Source organism: Mustela nivalis (genome assembly GCF_964662115.1).
Source record: "Mustela nivalis genome assembly, chromosome: 1".
In the NCBI taxonomy this organism is placed as follows: Eukaryota; Metazoa; Chordata; class Mammalia; order Carnivora; family Mustelidae; genus Mustela; species Mustela nivalis.
In genome coordinates this window covers 5,834,945-5,857,273 of record NC_139020.1, presented here as the reverse complement: position 1 = coordinate 5,857,273, position 22,329 = coordinate 5,834,945, and the positions used below count along the sequence as shown (strand labels likewise).

At 44.7% G+C, this 22,329-nt stretch overlaps 1 protein-coding gene across 1 annotated transcript; it reads left to right on the top strand.

Moving 5' to 3' along the window:
* Window positions 1-6,199: 6,199 nt before the first annotated feature.
* GET1 (guided entry of tail-anchored proteins factor 1) lies at window positions 6,200-22,321 on the top strand. The gene is made up of 5 exons (XM_082697796.1): window positions 6,200-6,399; window positions 15,902-16,067; window positions 17,326-17,393; window positions 19,501-19,615; window positions 21,343-22,321. Exons 1-5 carry the CDS (start codon window positions 6,298-6,300, stop codon window positions 21,414-21,416), a joined length of 525 nt encoding a protein of 174 aa, XP_082553922.1. The 5' UTR covers window positions 6,200-6,297; the 3' UTR covers window positions 21,417-22,321.
* Window positions 22,322-22,329: the final 8 nt, after the last annotated feature.

Sequence of the window (22,329 nt, the reverse complement as noted above, 5' to 3'; positions counted from 1 at the left end):
TTTTGATAAGAAAGATATGAGGAATGGGAACATATTTTTGTTGAGGGAAAGGAAAATAATTTTGTCCTAAAATGAGACTGGTTATTTAGAGAGAGAAGGCTTAGGACAAAAATCTGAATGAAAAAGAAAGTTGTAGGTTTGTGAAGGGAAATCTTCTGAAACGAATTTTATGCTTGGTTAGGATTAATTAAGATTGGAATGAATTAGTTTTAAATGTACATTAATATAAGATTGAAATTTGGCCTTTTTTTTCTGTTAAATAGTCCAAGTTTTCTTGGATTGTTGGTCTGCTCTTGATAAGAATTTATAAACAAAGTTTTTTTTTAATCTACCCCCCCCCCCAAAAAAAAGACCCCATAGTTGCTATGCTTTGTCTTTATCAGGTCTTTGATTACTTCGGAAAGTTAAGACTTTTCAGTATTAAAAGGTGCTAAGTTTGGCTAATGGCTGATAGCCTCTTGTATTTGCCTTTAGAATCTCTTATTGTCATGTTGGTTAAATAGATAGTTAAATATTAAGTTCTTTAATGATCTGTAATTCTATGTAGCCATGTGCTTTAAAATCATCTGAAGTTTTTAACAGAACTTCCCAAAAATTTGAATCCTAAATGAAATCCTTTTCACTAATTAGGCTTGCTTACTTGCTGTGTTACGTCATATAGGAAGCATTGTTAAACAAATGACGATAAACCTTCTTAGGTTATATTATATGGGCAAATACTATAACTATTTTTAAAGATTTACTTATTTTGAGAGAGAGAGTGTGTGTGTGAGTGGGTGAATGGGGCAGAGGAAGAGGAAGAGAGAGAATCCCAAGCAAACTCCCCACAGAGCATAGAGCCTGACACAGAGCTCAATCCCACAACGCTGAGATCATGACCTGAACCAAACCCAAAAAGAGTCAGATGCTCAACGGAGCCACCAGAACACCCTGAAATGCTGTAACTATTTTAGAAATTATATGAAATGTGTAAAATTTTAATTTGTCCTGGCATAAGGTCACCACTTGATATTCTAATTATTGAAATGTTGTGTGTCACTGACACAAATGGATTTCTTTGTCAACTGCATTATAGTGAACTCTCATCAGATCTTAAACCATGCATATTTTGAGTCTTTTTGCCACTTATATTATTGTTCTGAGGTTCTTGAAAATGTGTCTCATCTTTAATGAGAGTCATAAAGAGGACTTTTTGACCAACACAGGTTTCTGATGTCTTTTAGATCATAAAACTAAGCTAAGTAAGAATTTCCAGAAGTAGCGGGAAAACTGCATTCAAACAGAACAAGAATTAATAACATAGGATTGAATGAATTGAGGAAGATGATTACAATTTTTATGACTCTTGTTTAAAACATTACCGGTCTTTTATTTTAGTAAAAAAAAAATTTAAGTAGGCTCCATATCCAGCATGCAGACCAATGTGGAGCTTAAATTCAAAACCCTGAGATCAAGAGAAACAATACTGGTCCTTTAAAGTCTACTGTTCCAGATTTAAGGAGTCCTTTCCTCTTAAGATACCTATGACTTCCAGAAATATGATAAAATACACCTTTGTGAACAAATTGAAACATTTATCTTTTCTCTCTATTTAAAACCCTCCAAAATTCAGAAACTCTCAGTGAGTATTCTTTCTTTTGGGGAAGTTATAATTGTTTGCATAAGTTCAATAGGAATCTGTTCTCCTTGTAACAAGACACCATTGGAAACATTGGTTATTTTACCAAGACTTTGACTGGAATATCATATTCGAGAAAAACATGCATAGACTCAGATATGACCAGACAGCTTTAAGGAACTAAGGTTGACTTTTGGGGGCCAATAAAATCCCTTGGAAATGCTGGTCTTCTATCTTGCTTACAGAGTTCCCAGCAGCCTTACCAGATGAGTAAAGATGTCAATTTCTGGCAGGCGCAGGAACCTCAGGTTATTTTGGGGACCTCAAGAAGAGGAATTCACCTAAATCTATAACCATGCAGGCACTGACAGCAAGAATTTAGTTTGGCTTCTGCCCTTGAGAAGCTATGGTGGTGGGTATTAAGGAGGGCACATATTGCAAGGAGCACAGGGTGTGGTGCATAAATAATGAATCTTGGAACACTGAAAAAATAAAATTAAATTAAAAAAAAGTTCCATCTGAAATTCCTGATTAAAAAGTACCAGGGGCACCTGAGTGGCTCAGCTGGTTAAATGTCTGCCTCCGGCTCATGATCCCAGAGTCCTGGGTTCTTTCTCTCTCTCAGCAAGGAGTCTGCTTCCCGCTCTCCCCCCGCTCTTTCCCCCTGGCTCATGTTCTCTCTCTTGCTCAGTCTCTTTCAAATAAATAAAAAATCTTAAAAATTTTCCATCAAAACCCTACATGGTAAATCACTATTCTTGCTGAGCTTATGTAAATAAATAGGCAAGGTTTACTAGAACTGGATTTATTTTGTGAAGAGATTAGTAATAATTTGGCTATCTTTGGTAAAAATAAGACTGATTGTAGAAAGAACATTTTTCAATAACACATTTTTGTAGATATTAGATTTTAATACTATTCATTACAAACAGAACTCAATTTGGGGTTCTTTTAGTGTCCTCCAATGCCTGGCTCCATCTCTTCAAATGAACACTTTGATTTTTCTCCTACTTTTCTGAGTTGGAATCATTTTAGAATTAAAACTGTCCTTTTTCCTGAAGCCCTGCAAACTGGAAAAAGTAAATGATGTAATGAAATCACCACAACAGCTCATAAATAGACAAAATATTTGTGCCTCATTGTTTAGCGGGCCCCTGATGGATCATCAGAGACATCTGAGCTACAAACTAGGATGAGGAGTAGTTGACATTGGTGTACACTGATTTCCCAAGATTTGGGACCAGGCTTGTCTTTCTAATCTTTTTTCTTAAAAAATTGTGATATTAGAAGACAGTAAACCTACTTGTTTGCTTTCACCTCCCCTTTATTATGTCCTGATAAAATATTGTGGTTACTTGCAGATTTAACTAATATAACTTTGAATATTACCTATTTTATTTTGATGAGAACTTAGATGAAATGTTTATGACCTCTTGGACTTACTCTAATGTTCCTTTAGCTACACTGGTGCTTATAAAGTACCTCTACTAGGAAAAGCCTTTCAAGAAGTGCTACCTAACACAGATTTAACCTGCAGTAAATATAATACTCAACAGATTGACCATTTTGTCTCCATAAACTTAGATGATAATGTATGAAGAAAGATCCCCAGGTACAAAGGGAGAAACTTAGCTGCAGCTTGTCCAACATGCCGGATTACCCAGTGTACTCACAAACTATGTTTTTGTGGACAGAGTAACCTCACACATAATAAGAACAAACAATAGGCATCTACCAAAGATGATACTTTAGGAGTGACTTGGTGAATTCAGCCACCTCCTAAATCTAAATTTGCCATTCATCCCAGAAGATTCCGAGGTAACTATGGGTCAATGGCCTTCTTTATTCACCACAGAAACCCAAAATGTACAGCTCTCTTAATCTGCAGAAAATAATTAAAGACCCTTGTACATAAATACACATAAATGTTAAATTACTGCACTAGTACCAAACTTATGGCTAAGTAGACTTATTTCACTGTCATAATGGGAATGGAAACCATTATAAATACCACCAAAGTTCTTCCCATGGAGAAAGATGGGCCTTATTAGACAATGATTCTTTTTTTTTAAAGATTTTATTTATTTATTTGACAGACAGAGATCACAAGTAGGCAGAGAGGCAGGCAGAGAGAGAGGAGGAAGCAGACTCCCTGCGGAGCAGGGCTCGATCCCTGGACCCTGGGATCATGACCTGAGCTGAAGGCAGAGGCTTTAACCCACTGAGCCACCCAGGCGCCCCTCAAATAAATAATTTTTTCAAAAACCACCTCTGTAATACTCCTTGATTTATTTTGTAACTAGAGTACTTTTCATCATAACTCTACTCCTATATGGTGTAATACTGACTTTCTATCTCAAATACAGTGGTCTGATTCTAACAAAAATTATTCTAATATTAATACTGATGACCAAATGTTTTGGGAGATAGAGTTAAAACCACCACAAGATGTAATATCTATGGAAACTTACGGGGCAGAGAAATTGTTACATATAATCACAGAAAATTTAATTACATTTTAAGCCAGTCAGCTCAAACATATCACAAGGCACGAATAACTACAGATAAAGGAAATAGATACTCAAGTTAATTCAATATTATAAAATACCTGTAATGGATTTTTTTGGGGGGATTCTTTTCTTTCTAATTCTGTATCTAGTCCCCATTAGGTCTTCAAATATTATTACTCGGATTTTTATTGCTATTTTTGTATTTATGTTATGAATGTTACAAAAGTGCAAAGGCAAAAATTCATTACAAAGCACACATACAATGTTTGCATGACAATTCAATCTGATTGAAAAATATATATTGGCTGTAGTATTCACTGTTAAAGGCCATACTGTTGAACACCACCACCTGCCGCCCCGCCCCTCCCCGGACTCCTAGGTGACTTACATGGTGCCTAGTGTTGAGGGACATCAAGGACCCAGGGCAACTAAGCAATTACTCTGGCATCAAGGGGCAAAATAATGATCATAAATGCTTTCTGTCTAAAGATTGGATTTCGGTCAATAGATCGAAAAGGGGAAATGATGAATGAAAAACTCTAAAGGCCTGGTATAAAAGGAATGCCATTTCTGATTTCTTTCTCAGTCAACACAACTGTAAATAAATTTTGTTTAATCCAGAAACTTGATTTATGGCCTTCCACCCATGCCTTGTACATCCGCTTTGTGAATAAGTAGCCTATAGCAGAACCATCTTGTCCCTAAGCGATTGATCAATGTTCCTGCTTCCGGAATTCCTCTGTGAAAAAACTCATGATTGCTGCCTATATGCTAATCTATAATCTTTTGAGCTTGTACAAGATGTAAAAAGGCATATAAACCTATAAAAACTGATCATTCTCTGGAACACTTTCTTTCCTGTCAGGAGCATGTTTCCCAGGCAACTGTCCTAACTTGGACTGGAAGAAAACTTCCCTACTTTTAGAGATTGGAAAAGGTTTACTCGTCTTTTTTTTTTTTTAAATTTATTTACTTATTTCACACAGAGAGATCACAAGTAGGCAGAGAGGCAGGCAGAGAGAGAGAGGAAGGGAAGCAGGATCCCCGCTGAGCAGAGAGCTTGATGTGGGGCTGGATGAGGGGCTGGATGCGGGGCTGGATGCGGGGCTGGATGCAGGGCTCGATCCCAGGACCCTGAGACCATGACCTGAGCCCAAGGCAGAGGCTTAACCCACTGAACCACCCAGGCACCCCTGGTTTGCTCATTTTGTGAAGACAGTGTAGAACCACAGTTCCTTGATTCATTTGATTAGAGTTAGTTCTCAAAATCCAACCTTGAGAGCAGGGGAAGCTAAACATCTTTAGTTTTAATTTATTTTTTATCTTTAGAGAGAGAAAGAGCAGGCTTGTGCGCACACACATGGGGGGGGGGGCGGCGGGGCGGGGCCGAACAAGAGAGGGAGAGATTCTAAGTAGGCTCCACGCTAAGTGTGGGGTTCAGATTTCACAACCCTGAGAGCTTGACCTGAGCCAAATCAAGAGTCAGAGGCTTAACCACTGAGCGGTCCAGGCGCCTCCGCTAAATAATCTTTTGCTTTATCTACTATATGCAAACTTGAATTGGGATTATTCTGCCCTAAAACCTCGATTCACCTACCTAAACAGGTGGGTTTGTAAACAGTACTTTCTGTTTAATGCTTATTTTTTAGGTATGGAGATTTGTAAATTGTTTAGACTTATTTCAGTGATTTGTTTTGAATTGTAAACTTAAGACATTTTACATATAACCACAAAAAGGTTTTACAGTCACTTGCTACTATAATTACGGTAGTTTTCCACTTATGGAGAGGCTTATTTTAAAATAAATTCCTCTAGGAATAAAACCGAGTCAATTTAAAGTAAGTACTCATGACGTAATAATAAGAAAAGGCTCGCAGCTACGCGAAAACTGAAGCTGGTGGCAACCCAAGCGGCGGCCAGGGGGGTGGTGGGGAGGGTGTGAAAGGCTACGGAAGCCGGAAAGGCCAAGATTTGCCCGGAAAGCGTCCACCAAGACCAAGAAGCAGTCTTGCCTCCCCGCCCAGTGCAGCACAGTGCGCAGGCGCACCGGCGCGTCTGCGCGCCCCCACCCCCCCGGGCTTCACTGCGCAGGCGCCCGCGCGGCGTGGGCGCCGGCGTGGTCCCCATGGAGTTCCCTTAGCAGAGCGGGCAGCTCCGGGAGCATCCGGGATGAGCGGCGCGGAGGCCGACCGCTGGGCGTGGCTGCTGGTGCTCAGCTTCGTGTTTGGGTGCAATGTCCTCAGGATCCTCCTCCCGTCCTTCTCCTCCTTCGTAAGTGGCTGCCTGGCCTTCCCGGGGCCGGTGGGTGGCCGCCGCGGTGCCCGGCGAGCCGGACTGCGCCTGCAGAAGTGTCCGGTTGGGCCGTCCTATTTTAAGATTTTTTTCTTTTTGTTAATTGCTAGCATCCAAAAGTTGCAAAGCTTTACTCCCCACATCCGGACTTCTCGATTCTGAGGGCGGAAGAATGACCTGGCGACACCAGGCCGCGTTTTCCCGGGGCAGCAGCCCTGAGGCCGGGAGCTCGCAGTGCCCCCTGCCAGCCGGCCGCGCTCGTTCCCGTTATCTCCCGGTCGGCGGAGGCTTCGCGCAGCCCTCGTTGCTGGGGGCCAGCGCCTGGCGCAGCGCGGAGTCCAGGCTTCCTGGAGGCCGCCGCCTTCCCGCATGGAGTGCCGGAGTGCCAGCCGTGCCAGCCGTGCCAGCCGTGCCAGGTCCCGGGTGGAAGGCTCTCAGGCTGCAGCCGCCTCCACTTTTGCGGTCAGAGGCTGCGTAGACGGAATCTCGGCACTGTGTCACGCTTCCTGTGTCCAGGAGAGCAAAGGGCACCGGGAGCAGCTCTCTTCGTGCACTTGGCGTAGGCATGAGTACATTACCTCGTGGCCGGTTGTCAGCTGCTGTAAAATGCGAATGTCATCCCATGTCCCTTTACCTCAAAGGAGGAGTCTGACTCAGAGAGTCACTGTGCATCCAGTTAGTGACCACTGGGGCGGAGACTGATCCTTGGTTGTGAGTCTCCTGGTTTTGTCCCTCTGCCTCTTGGAGCTTGGTAATAGGATTGGAGGCAGGTTTGATGAGGTGTGTGGGGGTTAAGGGCGTCCCCTTTACGCCTACAGCGGGAGTCTGACAGACCTGGAGACCTTTAAGACTGGGTGCGTGCCATGGCATTATTGGGGGAAAATGCCATAATTGGGGGAATTGCGTGCCATAATTGGGGGAATCTCCCTGCTCTTACTTCCTGATTTACATTGGTGGTGGTGATGGTGGTGTGTGTGAAGGGGATATTATTTAAGACTAGGCAGGATTTCTCCTTTCTTTATTCTACCAGTATTCATTGAGTGCCTGTTTCCTGTAAGATTCTATTCAAGGACTGTACTACCTGCATTGTCCAACTAAGGCATGGGGAATTCTCTCTTAACCCTTCATTCCCCTTTGACACTGCTAGGTTTTTAAGATGATGTCCCAAGTACTTAGCATTGCATAAAAGACCCTGAAAGAACTGGCTTCTCCATCTTTTTTCTCTTTTTAAATAAAATTTTGGTAAAATACACAACTTAAAATTTACCATTTTAGCCATTTTTGGGTATATAGTTCAGTTTCATTAAATCATTACATTATTGTGCGACTATCACCACCGTCCATCTCTAGAAACTTTCCATCTTCCTAAACTGAAGCTCTGTCCATTAAACAGTAAGTCCCTATTCTTCTTTCAACTCAGTCCTGGCAACCACAGTTCTACTTTCTGTCTCAATGAATTTGACTACTCTGATTATCTCATGTAGGTATTTTTCCTTTTATGCCTGGCTTCTTTCATTCGGCATAATGCCTTCCGGGTCTATCCCTGTAGACCATGGTTGTAGCACGGGTTAGGATTTCCTTCCTTTTTGAGGCTGAATAATATTTCATTGTGTATGTATACCACATTTTGTTTATCCTTTCTTCTTTTGATGGACATGGGGTTGTTTCCACCTTTTGGCTATTGTGAATAATGCTGCTGGAACACTAGTGTGCAAATACTTGTTCGAGTCTCTGCTTTTGGCACTTTTGGGTAAATATCCAAAGTGGGATTACTGGATCATATGGTAATTCTATTTTCAACTTCTGGAGAAACTGCCCAACCATTTTCCATAGCAGCTGCACCATTTTGCATTCTCACCAGCAACGTACAAGGTTCTAATTTTTCCACAAGTTCCAGCACTTGCTGTCTTGTTTTGTTTTGTTTTGATAACAGTCATCCTCAATGGAGGCAAGGTGTGATTTTATTATGATTTTGATTGCATTTTCCTAATGATTAGTGATTTTATGTGCTTATTGGCCATCTGTGTATCTTCTTTGGAGAAATATCTGTTCAAGTCCTTTGCCCCCTTTTTAATGGGGCATCAGGTGCTTGTCCATAAGGGAAGGGCATCCTCTGTGGGTTCAGAGTGGGGAGTGAGTGAGTATTTGGTTTGTTGTCGTTGTTGGGTGAGGAGTTGTTTACTTACTGGGTATATGATTTGTAAATATTTTCTCCTGTTCTGTGGTTTGCCTGCCCATCTTTTTTGTCACCTTGATTCTTCTTGTATACCCCATCCCATTTCACCTTTATTGGAACTGTAAGAAACTAAGTTGCTCAAAGAGGCTGTGTTAGTTTTTTTTTTTAATTTTTAATTTTTTATTAACATATAATGTATTATTAGCCCCAGGGGTACAGGTCTGTGAATCGCCAGGTTTACACACTTCACAACACTCACTGTAGCACATACCATCCCCAATGTCCATAACCCCACCACCCTTTCCCTACCCCCCTCCCTCCAGAAACCCTTAGTTTGTTTTGTGAGATTAAGAGTCTCTTATGGTTTGTCTCCCTCCTGATCCCATTTTGTTTCCTTTAATTTCCTTCCCTACCCTCCAAACCCCCACTTTGCCTCTCAACTTCCTCATATCAGGGAGATCATATGATAATTGCCTTTCTCTGATTGACTTATTTTGCTCAGCATAATACCCTTTGGTTCCACCCACGTCATTGCAGATGGCAAGATTTCAATCTTTTGATGGCTGCATAGTATTCCATTGTGTATATATACCACATATTCTTTATCCATCTGTAGATGGACATCTAGGTTCTTTCATAGTTTGGCTATTATGGACATTGCTGCTATAAGCATTTGGGTACACGTGCCTCTTTGGATCACTACATTTGTATTTTTAGGGTAAATACCCAGTAGTGCTATAGCTGGGTCATAGGATAGCTCTATTTTCAACTTTTTGAGGAACCTCCATGCTGTTTTCCAGAGTGGCTGCACCAGTTTGCATTCCCACCAACAGTATAGGAAGGTTCCCCTTTCTCCGCATCCTCGCCAGCATCTGTCGTTTCCTGACTTGTTAATTTTAGCCATTCTGACTGGCGTGAGGTGATACCTCATTGTGGTTTTGATTTGTATTTCCTTGATGCTGAGTGATGTGGAACACTTTTTCAAGTGTTGCCATCTGGATGTCTTCTTTGCAGAAATGTCTGTTCATGTCCTCTGCCCATTTCTTTATTGGATTATTTGTTCTTTGGGTGTTGAGTTTGATAAGTTCTTTACAGATTTTGGATACTAGCCCTTTATCTGATATGTCATTTGCAAATATCTTCTCCCATTCTGTCAGTTGTCTTTTGGTTTGGTTGACTGTTTCCTTTGCTGTGCAAAAGCTTTTGATCTTGATGAAGTTGCAGTAGTTAATTTTTGCCCTTGCTGCCCTTGCCTTTGGTGATGTTTCTAGGAAGAAGTTGCTGCAGCTGAGGTCGAAGAGGTTGCTGCCTGTGTTGTCCTCAAGGATTTTGATGGATTCCTGTTTCACATTGAGGTCCTTCATCTGTTTTGATGTGTAATGTAAGGAAATGGTCCAGTTTCATTTTTCTGCATGTGGCTGTCCAATTTTCCCAACACCATTTGTTGAAGAGACTGTCTTTTTTCCATTGGACATTCTTTCCTGCTTTGTAGGAGATTAGTTGACCATGGAGTTGAGGGTCTATTTCTGGGCTCTCCATTCTGTTCCACTGATCTGTGTGTCCGTTTTTGTGCCAGTACCATACTATCTTGATGATGACAGCTTTGTAATAGAGCTTGAAGTCTGGAATTGTGATAACACCAACTTTGGCTTTCTTTTTCAATATTACTCCGGCTATTCGAGATCTTTTCTGGTTCTATATAAATTTTAGGATTATTTTTTCCATTTCTTTGACAAAAAAATGGTATTTTGATAGGGATTGTAGTAAATGTGTAGATTGCTTTAGGTAGCATAGATATTTTCACAATACTTATTCTTCCAATACATGAGCATGGAATATTTTTCCATTTCTTTGTGTCTTCCTCACTTTCTTTCATGAGTACTTTATAGTTTTCTGAGTACAGATTCTTCACCTCTTTGGTTAGGTTTATTCCTAGGTATCTTATGGTTTTGGGTGCAATTGTAAATGCGATCGACTCCTTAATTTCACTTTCTGTCTTGTTGTTGGCGTATCCTGACACTTTAACTGAATTCCTGCATGAGTTCTAGCAGATTTGGAGTGGAGTCTTTTGGGTTCTCCACATAAAATATCATATCATCTGCAAAGAGTGATAGTTTGACTTCTTTGAAAGAGGCTGTGTTAGTTTGGTATTCCTCCATGAATTGTTCGTAATTTCCTCTTGGCCGGGGGAGAGGAGTCTGTGTTTGGGGTATGGCAGTGGCTGTAAGTAAGAGCTGTCATCATCCTGCTCCTTAACCAAGCTTCCAACACACTGGTGCTCGGCAGCTAGGACACACTCACCAGGGGTTATTGCTGCAGTCTGGATGCATATGAGGCTGTGTCCCTGGGTGTTACTCATTTAGATGAAAAAGCACCGTGTTCACATTCTGTGCTGCCTCCACAGGATGTATGACCTCTGTAACCTCAACACAGTTAGCTTTCTTGAACCTGTTTCCCCTTGGTTCTAACGCTCATTGTCAGGGCCATCACATATACTTACCGGAGCAGAGATCTGTACCACCTGGGCACTGGGTTGGTGGTGAGGGTCAGGGTAAAGCCGTATGGAACGCTCTTCTCCTGAGTAGGGTAAGACGCTGTTCTTTTTCTTTCTTTTTTTTTTTTTTTAATTTTTAAAATTTCTTTTCAGTGTACTAGAATTCATTGTTTATGCACCACACCCAGTGCTCCATGGAATCCGTGCCCTCCATAATACCCACCACCAGGCTCCCCCAACCTCCCACCCCTCCCCCGCCCCTTCAAAACCCTCAGATTGTTTCTCAGAGTCCATAGTCTCTCACGGTTCATCTCCCCTTCCAATTTCCCCCAACTCCTTTCTTTCACGGCCATTAGAGGCTGCCTGTTACAGGTCCTTTTGGCGGACCTAAGTGGGGAAGACCCCTGAGGAGAAACCAAGCTTGACTGGGAATGGGCCATGTCCTCCTACATCGCATCCAGCGTTCTTCCCGTGTTTCCGAAGCGTTTTCCGCTCAGCCAGTAGGAATGGGGGGCGGGGCGGGGTGGGGCGCACCATCCCGTTAGTCAGGTAGGCCTGTTGAAGCCCTTGAATCAGTCTCTTAGGTGTCACAAGTCCTCTGTCTAGCAAAGCCTTGCAGGGTCCTGGGAGGGGACCTCAGCTCAATACTGCGGTGGAGTCGGGGCCGGGATGAGGACTCCCAGTCCTGTGTTGACTTGGTTGGACTTTTCCTGAGAGTTCTTAATTCTCTTCAAGCTGGTCATAGGGCATATGGATGGGAGGGCCCAGCTCATTTAATAGGGGAACCAGGACTTTCTTCAACCAAAGGCAGAGAACGAGGGAGACGGAGATGCCCCTGCGAGCGCCGCTGTGGAGGCTAGGGAGGCGTACTGCGCAGGCGCCCCGGGCCTAGCAGTGGCGGAGCGTGTCCCGGCGAGCTGTGTGCACTGCGCATGCGCTCCGGGAACGCTGGAGGGAGGCGGGGTGTAGGGAGGCGCACTACTCGGGTGCCCCACTCAGGCGCCCCAGGACTAACGTGGCTGAGAGTGGGTGCTGCGCTGGGCTAAACAGCTCCCCCCATCAAACCCCGGGCATGGACCCCACGCAGGTTGCCCTCTGGGATTTGGTTTGTGGGGGGGACTACCACCTTCATATTTGATGACTTGGAAATTGCCTTCACTTTTTGGTCTAAAAAGTGGCCGCCTCCCTCTCCCTCTAGGGGCCCAGGCTCCCCGAAGCCAGGGAGGCCAGGGACGCCAGGGACGCCAGGGACGGACACTGCAGGACCTGCCTCCTGCCGTAGGGGCCTTCCTGAGACCCTCCCCTCTTTGAAAGCAGTCGCCTGGTGAGTTCCTTCTGGGACCACCAGGCGTGAGGATGGCCCCCGAATGTTATTTGTGGGGGTAATTGGGGCAGTGGAGGTTGAGTGCACATGCGCAGTCGGGACCTCGTGGGTGGGGTCATCCGGGTGCGGGGGACCAGTGCCGTGAGGAGGGCTCCTAACTCCGAGTCCTCGTGTGGGTCTGTAGCTTCGCCGGAGCCTCGGTCCCTTCTCGGCATGAGCAGTGTGTCGCCAGTATTAGGAACACATCTAAGCAGGCCACCCCAGCATGTCATTCACCTAGTGTCCCCTGTGTTCCAGGAGGGACGAACCTTTGGGCTTAAATGTCATTATACTTTAATTAATTTTCAGATGGGTCTAGTCCAGATGCCAGCCATTGAGTGGCGGAGTGGGGTTTGACTCTTCCCGGGTGTGACTCCAAGTTCAAACCGTAACATTTTGTCTAATCGGAAAGGGGTTTGGGACTTGGACAGGATCTCAGGGTGAGTCTGGTAGGACACTGTGAGCTCATGCAGGCTGGCAGCCAGTGTCTGGGGGACAAGGGTGACAAGGAGGATCGGTCCTACCCTTGTTTTCTCTCTAGAGTCTTCCACTGCTTGTCATCTTAATAAGAATTTTGGGAAAACTCGTTTTCTGCTTGAGGATTCTTTATGGACCCGTCTCCAGGTCTTTGAAAAAGCTGTACCCCACAAAGCTTATGTGTTTCTATCAAGTGAGAGGTTTAAGGTTCTGGAAGGTGCTTTTGAATACATAAGGAGGTCAGAGGTTTATTTTTGTTTGAAAAATTAATATTCAGAACACTTAAAATCCCTTTAGATTTTACTATTTAATTCATAATTCTGGTACATTTTAACTGTCACTTATAAGGAGGTCTTGGATTAATATTGGTACCTATTTGCAAATTTAAATACTTCCAGATACTTGCAGACCTAATTTAATCATTTTCCCTCCCAAGCAGTACAGTTGTCTAATTTAACCATAAGATTCTTTTTTTTTTTTTTTAAGATTTTATTTATTTATTTGACAGAGAGAGATCACAAGTAGGCAGAGAGGCAGGCAGAGAGAGAGAGGAGGAAGCAGGCTTCCTGCTGAGCAGAGAGCCCAATGCGGGACTCGATCCCAGGACCCTGAGATCATGACCTGAGCCGAAGGCAGTGGTTTAACCCACTGAGCCACCCAGGCGCCCTAACCATAAGATTCTAAGCTTCTCCACAGCTCATTTTCCCACCCTCACTCACCTAGTCCTGAGTAAACATCTTTGGTCTTAAAAAAATTTTTTTTTGGGGTGCCTGGGTGGCCCAGTGGGGTAAGCCTCTGCCTTTAGCTCAGGTCATGATCTCAGGGTCCTAGGACTGAGCCCTGCATCGGGTTCTCTGCTCAGTGGTGAGCCTGCTTCCCTCTCTCTCTGCCTGCCTCTCTGCCTACTTGCGATCTCTGTCTTTTTGTCAAATAAAATCTTCAAAAAAGTTTTTTTTTTTTAAAGATTGTATTTATTTGACACAGAGACACCAAGAACAGGAACAGGAGCAGGGGGAGGGGGAGAAGCGGGCTTCCCGCTTCCTTGGAGAAGGGCTTCATTGCGTAGGTGCTAAAGGCTGCTACCTCAGAAGCTGTCCTGGGAACCCGCACTTATGCAGACGCCCGGGACACCCATGACACCGGTGACGGGGCGTGGCTCCCAGCTCTATCTGAAGTGCTGCTGTGTTGTGTAGAGGGGACCCCAAGCCGAGGGACGAACCCGGTTATTGTGCACTTGCTATGTGCCAGTACACTTATATACGTTATCCTCTTTCATTTTTTAAAAAATTAATCTGTTTTCTAGAATTTTGAAACTAATGTGCCAAAAAGGTGTGCATACAATACAAAGAACTGATTTTGTTTCTTGAAAGCAAGTTGTCAACCTGGGCCCCTGCATTCCCCGACACATTACTGTATAAACAGGTGTCTTATCCACAACTTAGCCATCAGGAACCTTCCTCCTGACCTGCTCCGTTCCAAGCAAGGTCCTTTGTAGCAAAGGGTTCCGGTCAGCACTGTGCATTGCACACACTTGATGCATCTCTCCTCTGGAAGGCTTCCCGGTATGGTATGGCTGGTGTTTCTGAATATGGCAAGGGCAGGGAGTTTGCAGGATAGCCTTCGTACACCTTTGTCCGGTGTCACAGAAGGGATGCTGTGTTCTCGCTGCATCGCATCTGACCCCGTGGGACGTTCACTCTTCGCTGGGGGTGGGTCCCGAAGGATTTCTCCGTTCCCTGCCCCCCACAATCCCCGCTTGCCCTTGCTGTCCGACATTGCTGAGGCATCCTGGCCTGCTGCCGGGCGCCACCTGGTGGCCACTGCCATCTGTCTTTGGCTCCAGCTGGCAGGTGTCCCCACAATTGTATGCGGGGATGGGGGGCATCAGGAGACGTCCCATGTGGGGGTCTGGCTTTTGGAGGCTCTTTTTTCACAAACATTTACATCTATATTTCTCCATCTACCAAAAACCACGAGTTCACACCCATGCCTCCGATTCTTTTTTTTTTTTTTTTCTTTAAAGATTTTTATTTATTTGACCGAGATCATTAGCAGGCAGAGAGGCAGGCAGAGAGAGAGCGGGGGAAGCAGGCTCCCTGATGAGCAGAGAGCCCAATGCAGAGCTCGATCCCAGGACCCTGGGATCATGCCTGAGCTGAAGGCAGAGGCTTTAACCCACTGAGCCACCCAGGCGCCCCCATGCCTCCGATTCTAATTCAACACTTCAGCATTTATTCTGGTTCTTCCTCATCCATATTTCTAACCCCCAGTTCTGATAGTGAGAAAACAGGCTCCCATTATATTCAGTGTGTTTACTGTATTTGATCAGTCCTTTGTAATTAATCTCGCATTAATTACACTGGGGCCTCCTCCTCCCCACCCCAGTGGCTGCTGGTCCCACTTGGACTCTGACTCTGCTGTTGGCTGGGTGCTTTCCTCTTATCCTGTATGCCTCTTACTCTGACACCTGTGCCAGGCTGCCCTTTCTGGAGATGCTCATATCACATGCTTGCCTCTATCCCCCCTTGCCAGGGTGCCCCTCTATGGGAATGCCCTCCTGATGGTGCTTGGGCTTAAGTCCTCTGGCTGGGCTACCCCCTCCTCACTAGCACTGTCCTTTTCCTCTGCCTACCTAATTCAGGACTAGAGAATGTGTGGTCCTTGTTACCTGAATGATGGCTAGAATTGGTTTTATAATCACAGTTTTATCGTTACGGTGAAAGATCCAGACATTGTGCTGGAGTGATCCATGGGCATGTCTGCAAAAGGAAAAGTATAATTTGACTGGTGATTCACATCGGAGGCCGTTTTTGTCTGTGGTGGTCCCAGAGGGCAGCAGCAGAACTAGGCCACAGAGGCTGGCTGTGCAGGTCCAGAGCAGCCTGCCCATCTGGAAGCAGCAGCACTAGGATGGGGTGGGGGAGGTGTCCCCCTGTGGGAAGGCGCTGACCTCAGCTGTCCACTCTGCCAGATGTCCAGGCTGCTGCAGAAGGATGCGGAGCAGGAGGCCCAGATGAGAGCAGAGATCCAGGACATGAAGCAGGAGCTCTCCACCGTAAACATGATGGATGAATTCGCCAGATACGCCAGGCTGGAGAGGAAGATCAACAAGATGACGGATAAGCTTAAAACTCACGGTACTGGTTTCACCTGTAGTGCGGAAAGCTTCATGGGAGCTGAGGAATAGAGAAGTCTTTCTGTGAAGATTGGTAGAACATGTGCTTTGATTCTTAGATGTTCTAAATGTTGAGAGGAACTTCTGAGTTTGTCCAGGAGAAACTCAGTAGTCATGATTATTGTCTCTTTGTCGGTGAGCCTTTTTTTCCTAAACACAGAAACAACTAACGTCCTTTTAGCTTTTTTTCTTTAAAGATTTATTTTTATTTTTTAATTATTTGCCAGAGAGAGAGCAAGCGAGTACACACAAGCAGGCAGAGAGGCAGGCAGAGGCAGCGAGAGAAGCACGTTCCCCACTGCGCAAGGAGCCCAATGCAGGACTCGATCCCAGGTCCCTGGGATCATGATCTGAGCTTTTTTTCATTTCTGTAGGTAGACATTTTGAAATTCAACACTCCCCCCCCCCTTTTTTTTTTTAAAGATTTTATTGTCAGAGGGACAGAGGGTGCACAAGCAGGGGAAATGGAAGGCAGGGGGAGAAGCAGGCTCCCCACTGAGCAGGGAGCAGTTCGCAGGGCTCAATTCCAGGAACCTGGGATCATGACCTGAGTGGAACGCTTAACTGACTGAACCACCCAAGTGCCCCTCAACACTTTTCGAGATAAGCCTAGAGCAAGTGTCATAGTGGATGCCCAAGGGCTTTTGTGGATACTCACAAATGTGCCCAGAGTGTCCTTATCTGAGAATAGACTGACACGGTCACTGTCAGGTCTTGTTCATTGCTGTGTTGGCCACTGTCCCTAACACTCTTCTATGACGAAGACATTTCCACCCGTGTGCTGCGAATGCGCACTGAGAGAGAGCTGCCTCCAGGCTGGTAAGACCTGCAGAGCTCCCCCGCGTCCCCACAGGCCCAGGACAAGCTAGGCTCCCACATGTGGGTTAGCGTACAGTGTAGACAGGGAGACCTGGGGAGCAAATGTAGTCCTGTTGGTCAGTACACTATAAAAAGAATCTCTGATGTAGACGGGTAGTTTTAAGGGTGTTCAAAATTAAAGCTTCAAATCTTACAATCTGTGTGTGGTTCTGTTTTAATGCATGGCATCATGTGTGGCTTTTAAGAAATTCTGTTTTCTGTTTTCTAAATATACTGAACAAATGTCATACAACATGATTAGAAGCTATTTTATAGGAGGAGAATAACATTTCTGTGTCTGTGAGTATTTTCCTTTATTTTCAGGACTGATAGAATGATTTCATCCTGTTTTTTTTTTTCAGTGAAAGCTCGGACAGCTCAGTTGGCCAAGATAAAATGGGTTATAAGTGTTGCCTTCTATGTATTGCAAGTAAGTGTCCTATTGTGTCACCTGGGGTCGTTAAGGTTGTTATGGACTGTCCTCCAGAACTGCGGCCACCAGGATCCAGGTCCAAGAGTTCAGGCTTTTTCCACTTTCTGTGGCTGCGCTGCGTGATCCTGCCAGTATGGAACTGAACGCTGTGCATTTATAAGTCAGACTGAAGGAAGGCCTTTCTCTCTCTCTGTTTTTAAGTTGAAATATAATTAACATACAGTGTCCTGTGAGTTTCAGGTGTACAGCATAATGAGTCAGTAATTCTCTGCGTTGCTCCTTGCTCACCGGGATGACTGCGATCCCCGCGCCTTACGGCGCAGCGTGTTGTGATGAGACTGACTGCGTCCCTCTGCTATGCTTTTCACCTCCATGACTGACTGACTTTGGAGCTGGGACTTTGTACCTCTTAGTCCCCTTTATGAGTTCCCCCATCCGTCTATTTCTCTTCCCTCTGGCAGCCATCAGTTCGTTCTCTGTATTCATAGTTCTGCTTTTTATTTATTCCTTTCATGTTTTAGAGTCTGCATGGGAGTGAAGTGGTCCGGTGTTTGTCTCCCTCTCGCTTATTTCACATAGTGGTGTGCCTTCTGGATGCATCCCTGTTGTTACAGACAGCAAGAGCTCATCCCTTTTGGTGGCTGAGTAGTGTTCTGTGTGCGTGTGTGTCTGTGTCTGTGTGTAAATATATATAAATACACAGCCTCATCCTTATCTGTTCATCTGTCATGGACACGGGCTGCTTCCCCGTCTTGGTGACCGTGCATAATGCTGCGGTAAACATAGCTGTGCATGGGTCTTCTCCAGGGACTGGTTTTGTTTTCTTTGCGTGAGTATCTGGTAGTGGAATGACTGGGTCCTATGGTATTTCTATTTTTAACTTTCTGAGGAACCTCCGTACTGTTTGCTCAGTGGCCGCACCAGCTTGCGTTCCCGTCAGCAGTGCACGAGGGTTCCAGGGGAGTCTGTCTCCTGAGTTGTGAAACATTGGGGTTTTTTAGCACATGGATGCTGACGTAGCTTCTCTGGGACGCTTGGGTGGTGCCGTTACTCCAGTGCAGCTTGGGGAGCTTGTGGGGGAAGTGAGAGAAGCTTCTTTAGATTTTGTATTTGCTAAGATGGTCAGTTAGGATCATTGCTTGTTACATGGCGCACAGACGTGGAAACTGCCGCTCACTGTCGAGGTGAGGACCCACTGTGCTCATTGCAGTCCAGTGCTCTTGGTCCTCAGCGGTCCCGTCTGGGATAAGAGAGTTCCTGGGGAGCTACTTCTGTTGCTGCTTTCCTCTGAGGTCGTGGCCATGCTGTGTCCACGCTTGCGGCTGCTGTCAGTGACTCTGGGTTTCAGCGCTGCGTGTGGTCCTCACTGCACCAAAGGCCTCGAGTCAGCCCTGCAAGCCCAGGGTGTCTGGGTTCAGTGATGTACACTCGACCTGAGGTCCTGTCGTTTTGACATCGGTTAGGTTTCCCAGGGACAGGATTGAAGCCAGACTCCCTCTTTTAAGTCTTATCATTTGAGTGGCTTCTCCAAGGCACGGGACAGGTGAAGGCAGCGGAAAGGATGCTTCTGCTTCGCTGCCACTGTTTAGACTCACAGGGCTCTGTCCACACGCAGATGCCAGCACTGTGTGTGTGTGTGTGTTGGGGGGGTGGAGAACGGACTGTTGTTTCAAGGATTTTAGGCATGAGATTGCTGTTGTCACTAATAAGGTATCTTTATCATAGGCTGGCTACTTAAAAGAGATGCTCAGTGAGAAAAGAATACTTTTGTTATAGGAGACTGTGGTTAGTTTATCAGCTAATATCAGCTAATTAATAGTGCATATTTATTATTCAGATTAAAACAGTAAAGTGGCATTTCAGTAAGAAGGCTTGGCAGCAGTTTGTTCTAGATGTCCTGTGAACTGTCTTTAATCAGACCCTGTTTGGGGTGCTAGCAGGTCGGTGGCGGTGTGGATGTGTCTGTGTCCCGCAAGAACTGCATTGCTGGGGCTTGAGGTCATTGGCTCAGAGCGTCTCAGTGTGTTGGCCGGTTTCTTCTCTGTCTCGGATTACTGGGCATGTGGCCAGCAGGTGGTCGCACTCATCCGCACTGTCCCCGCAGGCTGCCCTGATGGTGTCGCTCATCTGGAAGTACTACTCTGTCCCCGTGGCTGTGGTGCCCAGCAAATGGATCACGCCGCTGGACCGCCTGGTGGCATTTCCTACTAGAGTTGCAGGTAAGAGTTTTCTGGAGCCCAGAGCAGAAGTGTACAGCTAGGCCTCTGTAGACATGTGGGGTACGGGGGAAGGAACCCACGCTCATCCGTTCACTAGTGAGTAGTCCTTTGGGTCTTGGCCTCACACAAGGCTCACAGTGAAGACACAGGTCTGGAGAAGTTGTTTGCCTTATCCAGTGTCACCGAAATGTTAAGTAGCAGAGCTAGTCTGGGTCTGCTTACAGAATGTCCCGTACCTTGTCTGATATCCTGGTTGTTGAAACCCCGATCTCTAGGTCCTAAGTTCTGGGACCTCTTCATTTCTTTTGCATGGCCTCTCTGCTGCATTTACTGCTATTGGCCATTCTTTTATTTTTGAAAGGTAATGATATCCTTTGGGTGTTAAAAGTAGAACATAATCAGACGCCTGGGTGGCTCAGTGGGTTAAGCATCTGCCTTCAGCTCAGGTCATGATCTTGGGGTCCTGGGATCGAGCCCCGCATCAGGCTACCTGCTCAGTGGGGCATCTGCTTCTCCCTCTCCCTCTGCCTCCGCTTGTGTGCAGAGGCAAATAAATAAAATCTTTATTTTAAATAAATACATGAATAATAAATAAATAAAAATCTTTGAAAAAAGTACATATTGTAGAATGATTAGAAATATAAGAACAATTTAAAAACATCTCATAAGCTATAGCTAACCTCACTTAACTTTGTGGTACATTTTCCACTCTTTATTTTTTCCTTTTTATTTTATACCACTAAGATCATCTGGCACGTACAATTTTATTTTATTTGTTATTTTTAAAAAAGATTTTATTTATTTTTTTGACAGACAGAAATCACGAGTAGGCAGAGAGGCAGGCAAAGAGAGAGGGGGAAGCAGCTTCCTTGCTGAGCAGAGAGCCAGATGTGGGGCTCGATCCCAGGACCCTGAGATCATGACTTGAGCTGAAGGCAGAGGCTTAACCCACTGAGCCACCCAGGGGCCCTGGTACATAGAATTTTAGACCCCTTTTTACTTTATATTGTAAACCCTTTCCCATATCAGTAAACTTTTAAGGAATTTTGAATAGCTGCTGTTCATTGGGATATATCATGATGTACTAATTCCCCTGATAGAAGAGAGTATTTAGGTCCTAATTTCTTACTGTCAGGAATAATGCTGCATGCCACTCAGCCTTTGGTTGTGATCTGTTGCTGGAGGTGAATTACTGAGTGAAAAGGAGTGACTGCTTCAGAGATCCTGGTTTCACTACACCCTCCACCCTGCTTCCACCCAACCTTGTGGGCACCACTGCCCGCCGGTGGGCTGTCAGTGCCGCTGACTAGGAGAGCTCGAGGACGCCCTTCCAGGCATGTGGAGAGCCATTGGCCGCTCCTGCTGCCCGACTTCCTGTCTCTCCGTCACCAGCTGGGCCAGAAAGGCATGGGTGGATGCTGCTCTGTTTATAATGGTTTTTTTAAGAAGGAAAACCAAATAGTCATATAAGGTAGTTTTCCTGTTTGTTAATATCGTATGTAACAATGCACATCGCTCTGGCAGTTGTCCTGCAGAGTTCCTGTTGAGGAAGGAAGGCAGCCCTGTGCATCAGTAGGATGTCTGCTGACTCTGATCGAGGAAGCACACACCATGTTTTCCTTAGCCGAGCACTGCTGCAGAACGCTTGACTTCCTGTAAATTAAAGGTAGCAGAAATGCAGGCAGATCGTAGGCGTGCTCTCTTACGGTGAGCTTCTCCATTTCCAGGTGGAGTTGGAATTACCTGTTGGATTTTAGTCTGTAACAAGGTTGTGGCGATCGTGCTTCACCCTTTCAGCTGAGAGAAGACGAATGCAACTATGACATTTTAGACAATGGATTTCCACTGAGATGGTTAAAAATCTGATTTATACTATTTTTTTTGTAAGGAAACTAAAGCACACAGGTTAGTTTTTTTGTTGAATGCGTTCTTGGATTTCATGTGAGATACGAGAGTCATGATTTTGTACACTTGTCACCGAACTGGAAGGCCGGGCTTTCACACGTGTGACCTGGCCATCAAGTCCCGGGTTTGTTACAAGATGGCACCTGGGCATCCACTTATTGGGGGGTGCACCGTTGGCATACTTTAAAGGTCACATTGCCAACCAGAGAATCAAAGTTTTCTAACTTAAGTACCTTAAAGACTTTGCACTATTTTTATTCCAGATTAGAAAGTGATTTAAATTTTAAAACCACTACCAGAATTTTAAGTCTCCCATAGTACTACTAAAAGAATAACACTAATTGACATTGCTTGTGTGGTTTTTCTCTCTGTTTAAAGGATCATTTGTGGGATGAACCGTTGTATAGTGTTATCTACTTATTTGAAGTTGTTAATTTTTCATTGTGTTTTATAAATGTAGTCATGAGATCGTAATGCATTATTTGAGGCTTGAATTGTGTTTTATATTTAAAGCATTTCAGATGAAGTGTGTTTTATAAGCACTTAATATTTATGCTCTGTAGAATGGAACAAAGTTAACAAAGATTTCTGACTAAATTAATTTGAGTGGATACATTTTTTAAAACACTTTTTTTTTACTGTCTTTTTTTTTTTTTTGAATTCTAATCAACATATAACATTGTATTGGTTTCAGGACTATAACATAGTGATTTGATATTTGTATACACTGTGAAATGATCACCACAGTAAGTCTGGTTTCCCCATGTAAAACACTCTTTTTAATTAAAATTTTTGCAAGGGCTTGTGTG

Coding starts and splice junctions, on each gene's coding strand:
- GET1 (XM_082697796.1), top strand. CDS start 6,298: ATGAGCGGCGCGGAGGCCGACCGCTGGGCGTGGCTGCTGGTGCTCAGC. Junction 16,068..17,325: donor GGATAAGCTTAAAACTCACG/GTACTGGTTTCA, acceptor TTTTTTTTTCAG/TGAAAGCTCGGACAGCTCAG. Junction 19,616..21,342: donor ATTTCCTACTAGAGTTGCAG/GTAAGAGTTTTC, acceptor CTCCATTTCCAG/GTGGAGTTGGAATTACCTGT.